Source organism: Somniosus microcephalus, chromosome 22 (genome assembly GCF_052327205.1).
Source record: "Somniosus microcephalus isolate GS21.2 chromosome 22, FLI_Smic_1.0, whole genome shotgun sequence".
In the NCBI taxonomy this organism is placed as follows: domain Eukaryota; kingdom Metazoa; phylum Chordata; class Chondrichthyes; order Squaliformes; family Somniosidae; genus Somniosus; species Somniosus microcephalus.
The window spans coordinates 29,772,656-29,789,365 of NC_141008.1; the positions used below are offsets into that span (position 1 = coordinate 29,772,656).

The 16,710-nt window shown below is 49.6% G+C and overlaps 1 protein-coding gene across 16 annotated transcripts in view; it reads right to left on the reverse strand.

The window, feature by feature from the left end:
- Nucleotides 1–16,710, reverse strand: part of LOC147102129 (uncharacterized) — a 330,921-nt gene that overhangs the window by 246,980 nt on the left and 67,231 nt on the right. For 12 of the 16 annotated variants that reach the window (XM_085964366.1, XM_085964361.1, XM_085964372.1 and 9 more), the window contains one exon: nt 301–336. The exons of the other annotated variants lie outside the window; for them this stretch is intronic. In XM_085964366.1, the coding sequence (XP_085820492.1) occupies nt 301–336 (36 nt within the window). The remainder of the gene's footprint in view (nt 1–300; nt 337–16,710) is intronic. 16 annotated transcript variants of the gene reach the window in all.

A 16,710-nucleotide genomic window follows, 5' to 3' on the forward strand; every position in this document is an offset into this window, starting at 1 on the left:
GATTTTGGGGGAAGAGAGTACCAAATTTCCGCTACACTTTGTGTGAAAAATGCTTCCTGATTTTACTGTTAAATGTTACCCATAAAAGTGGGAAGAGCTGATTGCAGGAAAATTTGTCCAAATATTGCATTGAGGAAACTATTGTAACTGGGCTTGAAGTTTAATCTTTACTCAATGATAAATGTAATTGTTATATTCATTCGATAGTTGTCAAGAATATTTTTTCTACTAATACTCTATGCTTACTAATAAAAATAATAATTTGATGCTTTTATAAACTACAAAAGTAGGAAGATTTACCTCCATACTTAGCAGCTTTAGCTGCCCCGTATCCACCTACAATGACAGAGGATTGACAAGTTATGACAGAACAGAGACAAGCTACATACAGAGTAAAACAAAGAGCAACATTAAATACCGTTACATTACTTACTAGCTGGGGGGGCCCGGCGGTGCCGAGGCTTTTTTGAGGGCATGTTGTTGTTGGAAGAGAGAGAGGGAGCGACTGGGGGGAAGAGAGAGAGGGAAGGAGAGACAGAGAGAGGGGGAAGGCGGGAGAGAGGGAAGGAGAGAGAGCGAGGGAGAGAGAGAGGGGGAAGGAGAGAGCGAGAGAGACAGGGGGAGAGAGAGAGACTGGGGGGAGAAGAGAGAGAGAGAGAGAGAGACTGGGGGGAGAAGAGAAAGAGAGAGAGATTGGGGGGAGAAGAGAAAGAGAGAGGTTGGGGGGAAGAGAGAGAAGCTGGGAGTGTGAGAGAGAGAGAGAGAGACTGGAAGTGAGAGAGAGAGAGACGGAGTGTGAGAGAGAGAGAGTCTGGGAGTGTGAGAGAGATTGGGAGTGTGAGAGAGGGAGACTGAGACTGGGAGTGAGAGAGAGGGGGATTGGGAATGTGAGAGAGTGTGATTGATAGTGTGAGAGAGAGAGAGATTGGGAGTGTGAGAGAGAGAGACTGGGAGTGTGAGAGAGAGATTGGGAGTGTGAGAGAGAGAGACTGGGAGTGTGAGAGAGAGAGAGATTGGGAGTGTGAGAGAGAGAGAGAGAGACTGGGAGTGAGAGAGAGAGAGAGAGAGATTGGGAGTGTGAGAGAGAGAGAGATTGGGAGTGTGAGAGAGAGAGAGAGAGATTGGGAGTGTGAGAGAAAGAGATTGGGAGTGAGAGAGAGAGATTGGGAGTGAGAGAGAGAGAGATTGGGAGTGAGAGAGAGAGAGAGAGATTGGGAGTGTGAGAGAGAGAGAGAGACTGGGAGTGTGAGAGAGAGAGAGACTGGGAGTGTGAGAGAGAGAGATTGGGAGTGTGAGAGAGAGAGATTGGGAGTGAGAGAGAGAGGGATTGGGAGTGAGAGAGAGAGACTGGGAGTGAGAGAGAGAGACTGGGAGTGTGAGAGAGAGACTGGGAGTGTGAGAGAGAGAGAGATTGGGAGTGTGAGAGAGAGAGATTGGGAGTGTGAGAGAGAGAGAGAATGGGAGTGTGAGAGAGAGAGATTGGGAGTGAGAGAGAGAGAGAGATTGGGAGTGTGAGAGAGAGAGAGATTGGGAGTGTGAGAGAAAGAGATTGGGAGTGTGAGAGAGAGAGATTGGGAGTGTGAGAGAGAGAGATTGGGAGTGTGAGAGAGAGAGACTGGGAGTGAGAGAGAGAGACTGGGAGTGAGAGAGAGAGATTGGGAGTGAAAGAGAGAGATTGGGAGTGAAAGAGAGAGACTGGGAGTGAGAGAGAGAGAGACTGGGAGTGAGAGAGAGAGGTTGGGAGTGAGAGAGAGAGACTGGGAGTGAGAGAGAGAGAGATTGGGAGTGTGAGAGTGAGAGAGAGACTGGGAGTGTGAGAGAGAGAGAGACTGGGAGTGAGAGAGAGAGAGGCTGGAAGTGTGAGAGAGAGAGAGATTGGGAGTGTGAGAGAGAGACTGGGAGTGTGAGAGAGAGACTGGGAGTGTGAGAGAGAGAGACTGGGAGTGAGAGAGAGAGAGACTGGGAGTGAGAGAGAGAGAGACTGGGAGTGAGAGAGAGAGAGATTGGGAGTGAGAGAGAGAGAGAGATTGGGAGTGTGAGAGAGAGAGAGATTGTGAGTGTGAGAGAGAGAGATTGGGAGTGAGAGAGAGAGAGATTGGGAGTGTGAGAGAGAGAGACTGGGAGTGTGAGACAGAGAGACTGGGAGTGAGAGAGAGAGATTGGGAGTGTGAGAGAGAGAGAGACTGGGAGTGTGAGAGAGAGAGATTGGGAGTGTGAGAGAGAGAGAGAGACTGGGAGTGTGAGAGAGAAAGAGTGACTGGGAGTGTGAGAGAGAGAGAGATTGCGAGTGTGAGAGAGAGAGATTGGGAGTGTGAGAGAGAGAGAGAATGGGAGTGTGAGAGAGAGAGATTGGGAGTGAGAGAGACAGAGAGAGAGATTGGGAGTGAGAGAGAGAGAGAGATTGGGAGTGTGAGAGAGAGATTGGGAGTGTGAGAGGGAGAGATTGGGAGTGTGAGAGAGAGAGATTGGGAGTGAGAGAGAGAGAGATTGGGAGTGAGAGAGACTGGGAGTGTGAGAGAGAGACTGGGAGTGTGAGAGAGAGAGAGAGAGAGACTGGGAGTGTGAGAGAGAGAGAGAGAGACTGGGGGAGTGAGAGAGAGAGATTGGGAGTGTGAGAGAGAGAGATTGGGAGTGTGAGAGAGAGACTGGGAGTGTGAGAGAGAGAGATAGAGAGACTGGGAGTGTGAGAGAGAGAGAGAGAGAGAGTGGGAGTGTGAGAGAGAGAGAGAAACTGGGAGTGTGAGAGAGAGATTGGGAGTGTGAGAGAGAGAATGGGAGTGTGAGAGAGAGATTGGGAGTGAGAGAGAGAGATTGGGAGTGAGAGAGAGAGAGAGGGACTGGGCGTGTGAGAGAGAGAATGGGAGTGTGAGAGAGAGAGAGAGAGATTGGGAGTGTGAGAGAGAGAGATTGGGAGTGTGAGAGAGAGAGATTGGGAGTGTGAGAGAGAGAGACTGGGAGTGAGAGAGAGAGAGAGGGACTGGGCGTGTGAGAGAGAGATTGGGAGTGTGAGAGAGAGAGAGAGAGAGATTGGGAGTGTGAGAGAGAGAGATTGGGAGTGTGAGAGAGAGAGACTGGGAGTGAGAGAGAGAGAGACTGGGAGTGTGAGAGAGAGAGATTGGGAGTGTGAGAGAGAGACTGGGAGTGAGAAAGAGAGAGAGATTGGGAGTGTGAGAAAGAGAGAGAGATTGGGAGTGAGAGAGAGAGAGACTGGGAGTGAGAGAGAGAGAGAGAGACTGGGAGTGTGTGAGAGAGAGAGAGATTGGGAGTGTGAGAGAGAGACTGGGAGTGTGAGAGAGAGACTGGGAGTGTGAGAGAGAGACTGGGAGTGTGAGTGAGAGACTGGGAGTGTGAGAGAGACTGGGAGTGTGAGAGAGACTGGGAGTGTGAGAGAGACTGGGAGTGAGAGAGAGACTGGGAGTGTGAGAGAGACTGGGAGTGTGAGAGAGACTGGGAGTGTGAGAGAGACTGGGAGTGTGAGAGAGACTGGGAGTGTGAGAGAGACTGGGAGTGTGAGAGAGACTGGGAGTGTGAGAGAGACTGGGAGTGTGAGAGAGACTGGGAGTGTGAGAGAGACTGGGAGTGTGAGAGAGACTGGGAGTGTGAGAGAGACTGGGAGTGTGAGAGACTGGGAGTGTGAGAGAGACTGTGAGTGAGAGAGAGACTGGGAGTGTGAGAGAGACTGGGAGTGTGAGATAGACTGGGAGTGAGAGATAGACTGGGAGTGAGAGATAGACTGGGAGTGAGAGAGAGACTGGGAGTGAGAGAGAGACTGGGAGTGAGAGAGAGACTGGGAGTGAGAGAGAGACTGGGAGTGAGAGAGAGACTGGGAGTGAGAGAGAGACTGGGAGTGAGAGAGAGACTGGGAGTGAGAGAGAGACTGGGAGTGAGAGAGAGACTGGGAGTGAGAGAGAGACTGGGAGTGTGAGAGACTGGGAGTGTGAGAGACTGGGAGTGTGAGAGACTGGGAGTGTGAGAGACTGGGAGTGTGAGAGACTGGGAGTGTGAGAGAGACTGTGAGTGAGAGAGAGACTGGGAGTGTGAGAGAGACTGGGAGTGTGAGATAGACTGGGAGTGTGAGATAGACTGGGAGTGAGAGAGAGACTGGGAGTGAGAGAGAGACTGGGAGTGAGAGAGAGACTGGGAGTGAGAGAGAGACTGGGAGTGAGAGAGAGACTGGGAGTGAGAGAGAGACTGGGAGTGAGAGAGAGACTGGGAGTGAGAGAGAGACTGGGAGTGAGAGAGAGACTGGGAGTGAGAGAGAGACTGGGAGTGAGAGAGAGACTGGGAGTGAGAGAGAGACTGGGAGTGAGAGAGAGACTGGGAGTGAGAGAGAGACTGGGAATGTGAGAGAGAGAGAGACTGGGAGTGTGAGAGAGAGAGCGCGAGAGAGTGGGAATGTGTGAGAGAGAGAAAGACTGGGAGTGTGAGAGAGAGAGAGAGAGAGAGAGACTGGGAGTGTGAGAGAGAGAGAGAGAGAGAGAGAGAGAGAGAGAGTGGGAGTGTGAGAGAGAGAGAGACTGGGAGTATGAGAGAGAGACTGGGAGTGTGAGAGAGAGAGAGAGAGAGAGAGAGAGAGAGTGGGAGTGTGAGAGAGAGAGAGACTGGGAGTGTGAGAGAGAGAGAGACTGGGAGTGTGAGAGAGAGAGAGAGACTGGGAGTGAGAGAGAGAGAGACTGGCAGTGAGAGAGAGAGACTGGGAGTGAGAGAGAGAGAGACTGGCAGTGAGAGAGAGAGAGACTGGCAGTGAGAGAGAGAGAGACTGGCAGTGAGAGAGAGAGACTGGGAGTGAGAGAGAGAGGGATTGGGAGTGTGAGAGAGAGAGGGATTGTGAGAGAGAGAGAGAGAGAGATTCGGAGTGAGAGAGAGAGAGAGAGAGAGATTGGGAGTGTGAGAGAGAGACTGGGAGTGAGAAAGAGAGAGAGATTGGGAGTGTGAGAGAGAGAGAGACTGGGAGTGAGAGAGAGAGAGAGAGAGAGAGAGAGATTGGGGTGTGAGAGAGACAGAGACTGGGAGTGTGAGAGAGATTGGGAGTGTGAGAGAGAGAGACTGAGACTGGGAGTGAGAGAGAGAGGGACTGGGAATGTGAGAGAGAGAGATTGGGAGTGAGAGAGAGAGAGAGCGGGAGTGTGAGAGAGAGAGAGAGAGGGAGACTGGGAGTGAAAGAGAGAGAGAGAGAGACTGGGAGTGAAAGAGAGAGAGAGAGACTGGGAGTGAAAGAGAGAGAGAGAGACTGGGAGTGAAAGAGAGAGAGAGAGACTGGGAGTGAAAGAGAGAGAGAGAGACTGGGAGTGAAAGAGAGAGAGAGAGACTGGGAGTGAAAGAGAGAGAGAGAGACTGGGAGTGTGAGAGAGAGACTGGGAGTGTGAGAGAGACTGGGAGTGTGAGAGAGAGACTGGGAGTGTGAGAGAGAGACTGGGAGTGTGAGAGAGAGACTGGGAGTGTGAGAGAGAGACTGGGAGTGTGAGAGAGAGACTGGGAGTGTGAGAGAGAGACTGGGAGTGTGAGAGAGAGACTGGGAGTCTGAGAGAGAGACTGGGAGTGTGAGAGAGAGACTGGGAGTGTGAGAGAGAGACTGGGAGTGTGAGAGAGAGACTGGGAGTGTGAGAGAGAGACTGGGAGTGTGAGAGAGAGACTGGGAGTGTGAGAGAGAGACTGGGAGTGTGAGGAGAGACTGGGAGTGTGAGGGGAGAGACTGGGAGTGTGAGGGAGAGACTGGGAGTGTGAGAGAGAGACTGGGAGTGTGAGAGAGAGACTGGGAGTGTGAGAGAGAGACTGGAGTGTGAGAGAGAGACTGGGAGTGTGAGAGAGAGACTGGGAGTGTGAGAGAGAGACTGGGAGTGTGAGAGAGAGACTGGGAGTGTGAGAGAGAGACTGGGAGTGTGAGAGAGAGACTGGGAGTGAGAGAGAGAGACTGGGAGTGTGAGAGAGAGAGAGAGAGACTGGGAGTGTGAGAGAGAGAGAGAGAGAGAGAGCGAGAGAGAGAGAGGGGGAGTGTGTGAGAGAGAGACTGGTAGTGTGTGAGAGAGAGACTGGGAGTGAGAGAGAGACTGGGAGTGTGAGAGAGAGAGGCTGGGAGTGAGAGAGAGAGAGGCTGGGAGTGAGAGAGAGAGAGGCTGGGAGTGAGAGCGAGAGAGAGATTGGGAGTGTGAGAGAGAGAGACTGGGAGTGTGAGAGAGAGATTGGGGTTGTGAGAGAGAGAGACTGGGAGTGTGAGAGAGAGACTGGGAGTGAGAGAGAGTCTGGGAGTATGAGAGAGAGAGATTGGGAGTGTGAGAGAGAGAGACTGGGAGAGAGAGAGAGAGAGAGAGAGATTGGGAGTGTGAGAGAGAGAGAGACTGGGAGTGTGAGAGAGAGATTGGGAGTGTGAGAGAGAGAGCGAGAGACTGGGTGTGTGAGAGAGAGAGAGACTGGGAGTGAGAGAGAGAGACTGGGAGTGTGAGAGAGAGAGATTGGGAGTGAGAGAGAGAGAGAGATTGGGAGTGAGAGAGAGATTGGGAGTGTGTGAGAGAGAGAGAGAGAGAGAGAGAGAGAGATTGGGAGTGTGAGAGAGAGAGAGAGACTGGGAGTGTGAGAGAGAGAGAGAGAGAGACTGGGAGTGTGAGAGAGAGAGAGCAATGCACAAAAAATAAAGCAAAGGAAAAATACAAGTACACAACACTAAAAAATAACCCAGAGATCCTCTACGTTGACTATACCACACACAAAGGGACTAAGCTGAAGAACAACCTCATATTCTACACCGAATACGTCACCTCCTGGAAGGAGACTTTCCAAAAACACTACGCATACGTCTCCAGTGAAGGTATTGGCAGTGGAGGCAGACTGAAAATATGTAAAGATGGAAACCTAGATAAAGATGACCCCCTGCTAACCATAAGCTACTACAACAAAAATAGAAAGATCATGATACAGGGGAATGTGGAAAATCTGGACTCCTTCGAAAAGGAATTCCCCCAGTTGAAAACTAAGGCAGACACAAAGAGGACCAATGGACAGGAAGCAAAAGAGAGTCGAACAGAGGATGATGAGAGCCAAGTGGAGGAAGAAGAAGAGAGACCAGCAGAGGAAAACACCTCCCTGTCCATCTCCACCCCCCCCACACCTCTCAACGAAAACAAAATGATGAAAGAGAATCTGGCCAAACTAGAACTTGATTTCAACGAATACAGAGAAACACTGGCCAAGAATTTGAAGGAGGAATTCAAACAGCTAAAAACGGAACACGAGTCCACCATCCACAAGCTGAGAAAGACCATAGAGGAGCAAAGAAATGAGATCAAAGAACTCCGTACTCAACAAAACAAAACGAAGGAGACCGTAGAAAGGCTCAGCAGGCAACACAAACCTCTTAAGGTCCAAAAACCTGAGGACACAAAAACACACACAAGGACACAGAACCCGCCGGATGCCACCCCACACGAAGACACACCGAAAGCCACAAACCCCGCTCCAACCAGCCCTCAGTCGAGTCATGCCCAGACTACTGCTACCCAGTCCTCACACACAGGAACACAAAAACCGACAGATACCCCCCCAAACGATGACACACCGAAAGCCCCAAACCCCGCTCCTGCCACACAACATATCCCAGAAACCCAGCCAACAACCAGCCACCAGGCGAGTCCTAACCAGACTACTGTTACCCAGTCTGAAAAACCAGCCCCTCAGGCGGTCCTGCTGACCGACTCCAACGGAAAGTTTCTGGACCCCCAGAGGCTGTTCCCAGACCATCAAGTCCTGAAAAAATGGTGCAGCAACACAGACCAAGCAATGAAGATCCTGAACAAAGAATCCCTTGGAAGCCCCAAATGGATTGTGATCCACACAGGCATGAACGACCTACGCACCCTACAGGAAGGCACTGCTAGGGCGGTGAGCAGGATGGCGGAAAAGGCCAGCAGGGAATTCCCCGAGGCGCGGATCGTGATCTCCACACTACTGCCCAGAAAGGACACCCCAGCCTATATAATCCACAACACCAACAGGGAGATCGACACGAGATGTTCTGTCCTCCCCAACGTCTCCCTGGCCCATCATCCAAACATCAACACAAGGGACCTCTATGACGAAATACATATACTCAAACAGCGGATGTGGGTCTTCGCAAGAAACCTCATAAACACTGCCAAAAGACGCAGCCCTCCCACCCCCTCTACCATTGGGAGCCCAAACAGGACCACCAATGTCCCCCACCCCCCTTTACAAAACCAACAACAGAACCGTGCTTTTATACCTGACCCAAGACCCCCCTCTAGACCACAGACTGTAGACCAAGAACTGAGAAAGATCATGACGATGCTGAACAGCCTGATAGAAAGCCGGAGAAATTATTAATATTGTTATTTATCATTATCATTATTGTTATCTTATCAGTATTATTACTATTATTAGATAGATATATGTGCATGCCTCATGAAATTTATACTAAATCATCATTTAGCATTATAGAAAATAGTGTTTCCACACTCATCCCACAAAATAGGTCCATTTTATTTCGTTTTATTGAACTATATAAATGCGTTCTTTCCACATAAGCTGCTGGAATATCCAGGGCCTCCGCTCCTCAACTTTTGGGATGAAGAGTACAGACCCTGAATTCCTAAAAGCTATAAAAGACATTGATATAATTGTGTTAACAGAAACATGGTGCCAAAAGGACGTGCCGACCCACTGTCCTCCAATGTACCATGAAATCATTGTGCCCTCAGTAAAGAACACTAAAACACGCAAGGGCAGAACCTCCGGGGGAATATTGGTGTGGTATAAGGGAGAACTGGACAAACACATCTCACCGGTAAAACAGGGAAAATCACACGTATGGCTAAAACTAGATAAAAATATAGGAATAGCAAAAAAAGATGTTTACTTATGTGCGATCTACATACCTCCAATAGAATCGCCATATTTCGAAGAGGAGTTATTTGATACCCTCCACATGGAAATCAGCCATTTCCAGGCCCAAGGAAAGGTGGTAATATGTGGGGACCTAAATGCAAGGACCGGTTGTGAACCTGACTTCATAGACCCACAGGGAAACAACCATGTGTTTGGCCAGACCCCTTTAGATGTCACACCAGCCATCGCAAATCGGAACAACCTTGATCGTGAAATAAATAAAAGCGGTAGGGAGGTAGTGCAACTCTGCTGAGCCTTAGGCCTGTACATAGTTAACGGTAGGTTCAGAGGGGACTCCCTAGGGAGACTCACATACTCCTCAACTCTTGGGTCTAGTGTGGTGGACTATACAATCACTGACCTGGACCCCTGCGATATCAACTCATTCACTGTCAGGCAGCAATCCCCCCTCTCAGACCATAACCAAATAAATATGTACCTTAAACTTTCTGCCCAAACTACAGACACAAAAAAGGAACCCAGTAAGCTCCATAAAATAAACCAGACATACAGATGGGCCCCAGACAGTGGAGAAAAATTCATCACAGCAGTAAAGTCACCTGATCTCACAAGTAAAATATCAAAATTTAAAGAAAACCCATACGAGATCACCAGAGATGGTGTAAACATGGCCATAGAGGATATAAGTATGATCTTCCATGAGGCAGCTGTAAAAGCCGACCTTGTGAAACAGAAGAGGAAGCGTCACAAAAGACAAAATAAAAATAAGAAATGGTTTGACCACGAATGCAAAAATGCCAGAAAAGACCTGAGAAAAATATCAAACCAAAAGCATCGCCAACCAAACAATCCGGACCTACGTACTAGATACAATGAAACCCTCAAAAGATATAAACACACCATTAGGAACAAAACACAAAACTATACCCACAAAATACTCGAAGAAATTGAAAACTCCACCAATCCAAAACAATTCTGGGAAATGTGGAATAACCTGAGTACAACACAATTGCAAGCATTACCAATCCAAGATGGCGACATCTGGAGAACACATTTTGAAAACCTCTACAAAGACATCCCAATAAACGAAACAAACCCAAGTCAACATCAGGTCACAGAAAAACTCCACACATTAGAAGCAACAATTAAAGACAACCAAAACCCCCTAGACTCCCCAATCACATGGAAAGAACTGGCCACAAAAACAAAATCTCTCCACCTAAAGAAAGCCTGTGGCCCAGACAACATCAAAAATGAAATGCTCAAGTTCAGCAATATGGAGATGCAGGGTGCGATACTCAAACTATTCAACATCATATTACGCTCAGGCTGTTTTCCCGATATCTGGTGCCAAGGACTAATCTCCCCCATATATAAAAGTGGAAACAAATCAGACCCAAATAACTACCGCGGCATCTGTGTCAACAGTTGTCTAGGGAAGTTATTCTGCAGTATTCTAAATAGTAGATTACTTGATTTTCTTAACAAACATAATATCCTCAGAAAAAACCAAATAGGCTTTCTTCCAAAACACCGCACAGCCGACCATATCTATACCCTTCACACCCTCATTGGAAAACATATACACCAAACAAAAAATGGGAAAATATTCGCCTGTTTCATCGACTTCAAGAAAGCCTTTGACTCTATATGGCACGAAGGGCTCTATTATAAACTTCTTCAGTGTGGAATAGGGGGCAAAGTCTATGACCTTATTAAATCAATGTATCTGAAAAACAAATGCGGGGTCAAAATTGGAGACAAACGCACCGATTTCTTCACCCAGAGAAGAGGCGTCCGGCAGGGCTGCAATTTGAGCCCGACCCTGTTCAACATATACATAAATGAATTAGCAGACATGCTGGAGCAAAGCGAGTCACCAGGTCTCCGTCTCCTGGATGGAGAAGTGAAATCCCTGTTCTATGCGGACGACCTGGTTCTGCTGTCTCCCACAGAACAGGGATTACAGCAACAACTAGACCTACTCGACAAATACTGCCAAAATTGGGCTCTAACAGTAAATCTAAAGAAAACCAACATCATGATTTTTCAAAAAAGGCCCAGATGTCAGGAAAACAAATACCAGTTTACCCTCAGTGATACCACTATAGGACACACTATGAGCGACACCTACCTTGGTCTAACTATTACAGCATCAGGGAGCTTCAGCATAGCAGTGAATGCACTAAAAGAAAAAGCCCGAAGAGCCCTATATGCAATAAAAAGAAAATTCTGCAACATCCAAATCCCAATCAAAATCTGGCTCAAAATATTTGACAGCATAATCCTGCCCATTGCACTGTACGGTAGTGAAGTATGGGGCCCGCTAAATCACCAAAGCTACACTAAATGGGAAAAACACACAATAGAAGCCCTACATGCAGAATTCTGCTGAAGCATCCTTCGCACCCAAAGAAAAACGCCAACAAGTGCATGCAGAGCCGAACTAGGCAGATACCCACTGATAATAAACATCCAAAAACGAGCACTAAACTTCCTAAATCACCTCAAATCTAGCTCCCCAGACACCCTTCATTTCAAAGCCTTTCAGACCCAAGAGCTAAACCCAGAAAAGAGACCCCTGAGTCAGCTGCTACTGAAACTAAGTACTCAGCCGGACCCTGACCAGCCCCAGACCAACACAGCCGTCCAAACACCAATCCGAGTGAACCAAATCATTAAAAAATGCAAAGAAACCTACCTGGAACATTGGAACAAAATAACCGAAAGCCAAAGCAGATTAGAATGTTACCGGGCCCTAAAAAGAGAATATAAACTGGCAGACTACCTCACGACCATCAGAGACACAAAACAGAGAGACCCTCACCAGGTACAGACTAAGCGACCACCAACTGGAAATTGAAAAAGGCAGATACAAGAAATCCTGGCAGCCTAGAGAGAATAGAATATGCGATCAATGTCTGGCTGGCGAGGTTGAAACAGAAATGCATTTCCTCCTAAAATGCGAAAAATTCAACACATCAAGAAACATATTATTCAACAAGCTAAGCCAAACAACCCCAGATTTCAAGGAATTGGATGATCTGTCAAAATTGAGATTAGTCCTAGGAGAAGGAGACAGACCATACCTTGGGGCCAAATATGTAACAACATGTCACATCCTGAGGACTGTTTAAAATTAAGACTGTTTAAAATTAATATTGAACGTACCAAATGAAGTACAAAGACTGTTTAAAATTAATATTGTTTAAAAGTAATATTGTATGTACCCAACAAATGTCAAATCGATTGACACCTACAGAATGTTGGAAAACTGTACCTTTTTGCAATGTAAGCTTTGGCAATATGGTTCTCTGTAAACTTTCATGCCAATAAAGCATTTGAATTGAATTGAATTGAGAGACTGGGAGTGTGAGAGGGAGACTGGGAGTGAGAGAGAGAGAGAGATTGGGAGTGTGAGAGAGAGAGACTGGGAGCGTGAGAGAGATTGGGAGTGTGAGAGAGAGAGATTGGGAGTGAGAGAGAGAGAGAGATTGGGAGTGAGAAAGAGAGAGAGATTGGGAGTGTGAGAGAGAGAGATTGGGAGTGTGAGAGAGAGAGATTGGGAGTGTGAGAGAGAGAGATTGGGAGTGTGAGAGAGAGAGATTGGGAGTGTGAGAGAGAGAGATTGGGAGTGTGAGAGAGAGAGATTGGGAGTGTGAGAGAGAGAGATTGGGAGTGTGAGAGAGAGAGACTGGGAGTGTGAGAGAGAGAGACTGGGAGTGTGAGAGAGAGACTGGGAGTGTGAGAGAGACTGGGAGTGTGAGAGAGACTGGGAGTGTGAGAGAGACTGGGAGTGTGAGAGAGACTGGGAGTGTGAGAGAGACTGGGAGTGTGAGAGAGACTGGGAGTGTGAGAGAGACTGGGAGTGTGAGAGAGACTGGGAGTGTGAGAGAGACTGGGAGTGTGAGAGAGACTGGGAGTGTGAGAGAGACTGGGAGTGTGAGAGAGACTGGGAGTGTGAGAGAGACTGGGAGTGTGAGAGAGACTGGGAGTGTGAGAGAGACTGGGAGTGTGAGAGAGACTGGGAGTGTGAGAGAGACTGGGAGTGTGAGAGAGACTGGGAGTGTGAGAGAGACTGGGAGTGTGAGAGAGACTGGGAGTGTGAGAGAGACTGGGAGTGTGAGAGAGACTGGGAGTGTGAGAGAGACTGGGAGTGTGAGAGAGAGACTGGGAGTGTGAGAGAGAGACTGGGAGTGTGAGAGAGAGACTGGGAGTGTGAGAGAGACTGGGAGTGTGAGAGAGACTGGGAGTGTGAGAGAGACTGGGAGTGTGAGAGAGACTGGGAGTGTGAGAGAGACTGGGAGTGTGAGAGAGACTGGGAGTGTGAGAGAGACTGGGAGTGTGAGAGAGACTGGGAGTGTGAGAGAGACTGGGAGTGTGAGAGAGACTGGGAGTGTGAGAGAGACTGGGAGTGTGAGAGAGACTGGGAGTGTGAGAGAGACTGGGAGTGTGAGAGAGACTGGGAGTGTGAGAGAGACTGGGAGTGTGAGAGAGACTGGGAGTGTGAGAGAGACTGGGAGTGTGAGAGAGACTGGGAGTGTGAGAGAGACTGGGAGTGTGAGAGAGACTGGGAGTGTGAGAGAGACTGGGAGTGTGAGAGAGACTGGGAGTGTGAGAGAGACTGGGAGTGTGAGAGAGACTGGGAGTGTGAGAGAGACTGGGAGTGTGAGAGAGACTGGGAGTGTGAGAGAGACTGGGAGTGTGAGAGAGACTGGGAGTGTGAGAGAGACTGGGAGTGTGAGAGAGACTGGGAGTGTGAGAGAGACTGGGAGTGTGAGAGAGACTGGGAGTGTGAGAGAGACTGGGAGTGTGAGAGAGACTGGGAGTGAGAGAGAGACTGGGAGTGAGAGAGAGACTGGGAGTGAGAGAGAGACTGGGAGTGAGAGAGAGACTGGGAGTGAGAGAGAGACTGGGAGTGAGAGAGAGACTGGGAGTGAGAGAGAGACTGGGAGTGAGAGAGAGACTGGAGTGAGAGAGAGACTGGGAGTGAGAGAGAGACTGGGAGTGAGAGAGAGACTGGGAGTGAGAGAGAGACTGGGAGTGAGAGAGAGACTGGGAGTGAGAGAGAGACTGGGAGTGAGAGAGAGACTGGGAGTGAGAGAGAGACTGGGAGTGAGAGAGAGACTGGGAGTGAGAGAGAGACTGGGAGTGAGAGAGAGACTGGGTGTGAGAGAGAGACTGGGTGTGAGAGAGAGACTGGGAGTGAGAGAGAGAGAGCGAGAGAGTGGGAATGTGTGAGAGAGAGAAAGACTGGAGTGTGAGAGAGAGAGAGGGAGAGACTGGGAGTAAGAGAGAGAGAGAGTGGGAGAGTGAGAGAGAGAGAGACTGGGAGTGTGAGAGAGAGAGAGAGAGAGAGAGAGAGAGTGGGAGTGTGAGAGAGAGAGAGAGACTGGGAGTGTGAGAGAGAGAGAGACTGAGCGTGAGAGAGAGAGAGAGACTGGGAGTGAGAGAGAGAGAGAGACTGGCAGTGAGAGAGAGAGAGAGACTGGGAGTGAGAGAGAGAGAGACTGGGAGTGAGAGAGGGAGAGACTCGGAGTGAGAGAGAGAGGGATTGGGAGTGTGAGAGAGAGAGGGATTGTGAGAGAGAGAGAGAGATTGGGAGTGTGAGAGAGAGAGATTGGGAGTGTGAGAGAGAGAGACTGAGACTGGGAGTGAGAGAGAGAGGGACTGGGAATGTGAGAGAGAGATTGGGAGTGTGAGAGAGAGAGATTGGGAGTGTGAGAGAGAGAGATTGGGAGTGAGAGAGAGAGAGATTGGGAGTGAGAGAGAGACTGGGAGTGAGAGAGAGAGAGAGACTGGGAGTGAGAGAGGAGATAGAGACTGGGAGTGTGAGAGAGAGAGATTGGGAGTGAGAGAGACAGAGATTGGGAGTGTGAGAGAGAGAGATTGGGAGTGTGAGAGAGAGAGAAATTGGGAGTGTGAGAGAGAGAGAGACTGGAGTGAGAGAGAGAGAGAGAGAGATTGGGAGTGAGAGAGAGAGAGAGATTGGGAGTGTGAGAGAGAGAGAGAGATTGAGAGTGTGAGAGAGAGAGACTGGGAGTGTGAGAGAGACTGGAGTGTGAGAGAGAGAGACTGGGAGTGTGAGAAGGAGAGACTGGGAGTGTGAGAGAGAGAGACTGGGAGTGTGAGAGAGAGAGACTGGGAGTGTGAGAGAGAGAGACTGGGAGTGTGAGAGAGAGAGGCTGGGAGTGTGAGAGAGAGAGAGACTGGAGTGAGAGAGAGAGACTGGGAGCGTGAGAGAGAGACTGGGAGTGTGAGAGAGACTGGGAGTGAGAGAGAGACTGGGAGTGAGAGAGAGACTGGGAGTGAGAGAGAGACTGGGAGTGAGAGAGAGACTGGGAGTGAGAGAGAGACTGGGAGTGAGAGAGAGACTGGAGTGAGAGAGAGACTGGGAGTGAGAGAGAGACTGGGAGTGAGAGAGAGACTGGGAGTGAGAGAGAGACTGGGAGTGAGAGAGAGACTGGGAGTGAGAGAGAGACTGGGAGTGAGAGAGAGACTGGGAGTGAGAGAGAGACTGGGAGTGAGAGAGAGACTGGAGTGAGAGAGAGACTGGGAGTGAGAGAGAGACTGGAGTGAGAGAGAGACTGGGAGTGAGAGAGAGACTGGGAGTGTGAGAGAGAGAGACTGGGAGTGTGAGAGAGAGAGACTGGGAGTGTGAGAGAGAGAGACTGGGAGTGTGAGAGAGAGAGAGACTGGGAGTGAGAGAGAGAGAGAGAGAGATTGGGAGTGAGAGAGAGAGAGAGATTGGGAGTGTGAGAGAGAGAGAGAGATTGAGAGTGTGAGAGAGAGAGACTGGGAGTGTGAGAGAGACTGGGAGTGTGAGAGAGAGAGACTGGGAGTGTGAGAAGGAGAGACTGGGAGTGTGAGAGAGAGAGACTGGGAGTGTGAGAGAGAGAGACTGGGAGTGTGAGAGAGAGAGACTGGGAGTGTGAGAGAGAGAGGCTGGGAGTGTGAGAGAGAGAGAGACTGGAGTGAGAGAGAGAGACTGGGAGCGTGAGAGAGAGACTGGGAGTGTGAGAGAGACTGGGAGTGAGAGAGAGACTGGAGTGAGAGAGAGACTGGGAGTGAGAGAGAGACTGGGAGTGAGAGAGAGACTGGGAGTGAGAGAGAGACTGGGAGTGAGAGAGAGACTGGGAGTGAGAGAGAGACTGGGAGTGAGAGAGAGACTGGGAGTGAGAGAGAGACTGGGAGTGAGAGAGAGACTGGGAGTGAGAGAGAGACTGGGAGTGAGAGAGAGACTGGGAGTGAGAGAGAGACTGGGAGTGAGAGAGAGACTGGGAGTGAGAGAGAGAGACTGGGAGTGAGAGAGAGACTGGGAGTGAGAGAGAGACTGGGAGTGTGAGAGAGAGAGACTGGGAGTGTGAGAGAGAGAGACTGGGAGTGTGAGAGAGAGAGACTGGGAGTGTGAGAGAGAGAGACTGGGAGTGTGAGAGAGAGAGACTGGGAGTGTGAGAGAGAGTGACTGGAGTGTGAGAGAGAGAGACTGGGAGTGTGAGAGAGAGAGACTGGAGTGTGAGAGAGAGAGACTGTGAGTGTGAGAGAGAGAGGACTGTGAGTGTGAGAGAAGAGAGACTGTGAGTGTGAGAGAGAGAGAGACTGGGAGTGTGAGAAAGAGAGAGAGAGAGAGATTGGGAGTGTGAGAGAGAGAGATTGGGAGTGTGAGAGAGAGAGATTGGGAGTGAGAGTGAGAGATATTGGGAGTGTGAGAGAGAGAGATTGGGAGTGTGAGAGAGAGAGAGACTGGGAGTGTGAGACAGTCTCTCTCTCTCTCACACTCCCAGTCTCTCTCTCTCTCACACTCCCAGTCTCTCTCTCTCTCACACTCCCAGTCTCTCTCTCTCCTCACACTCC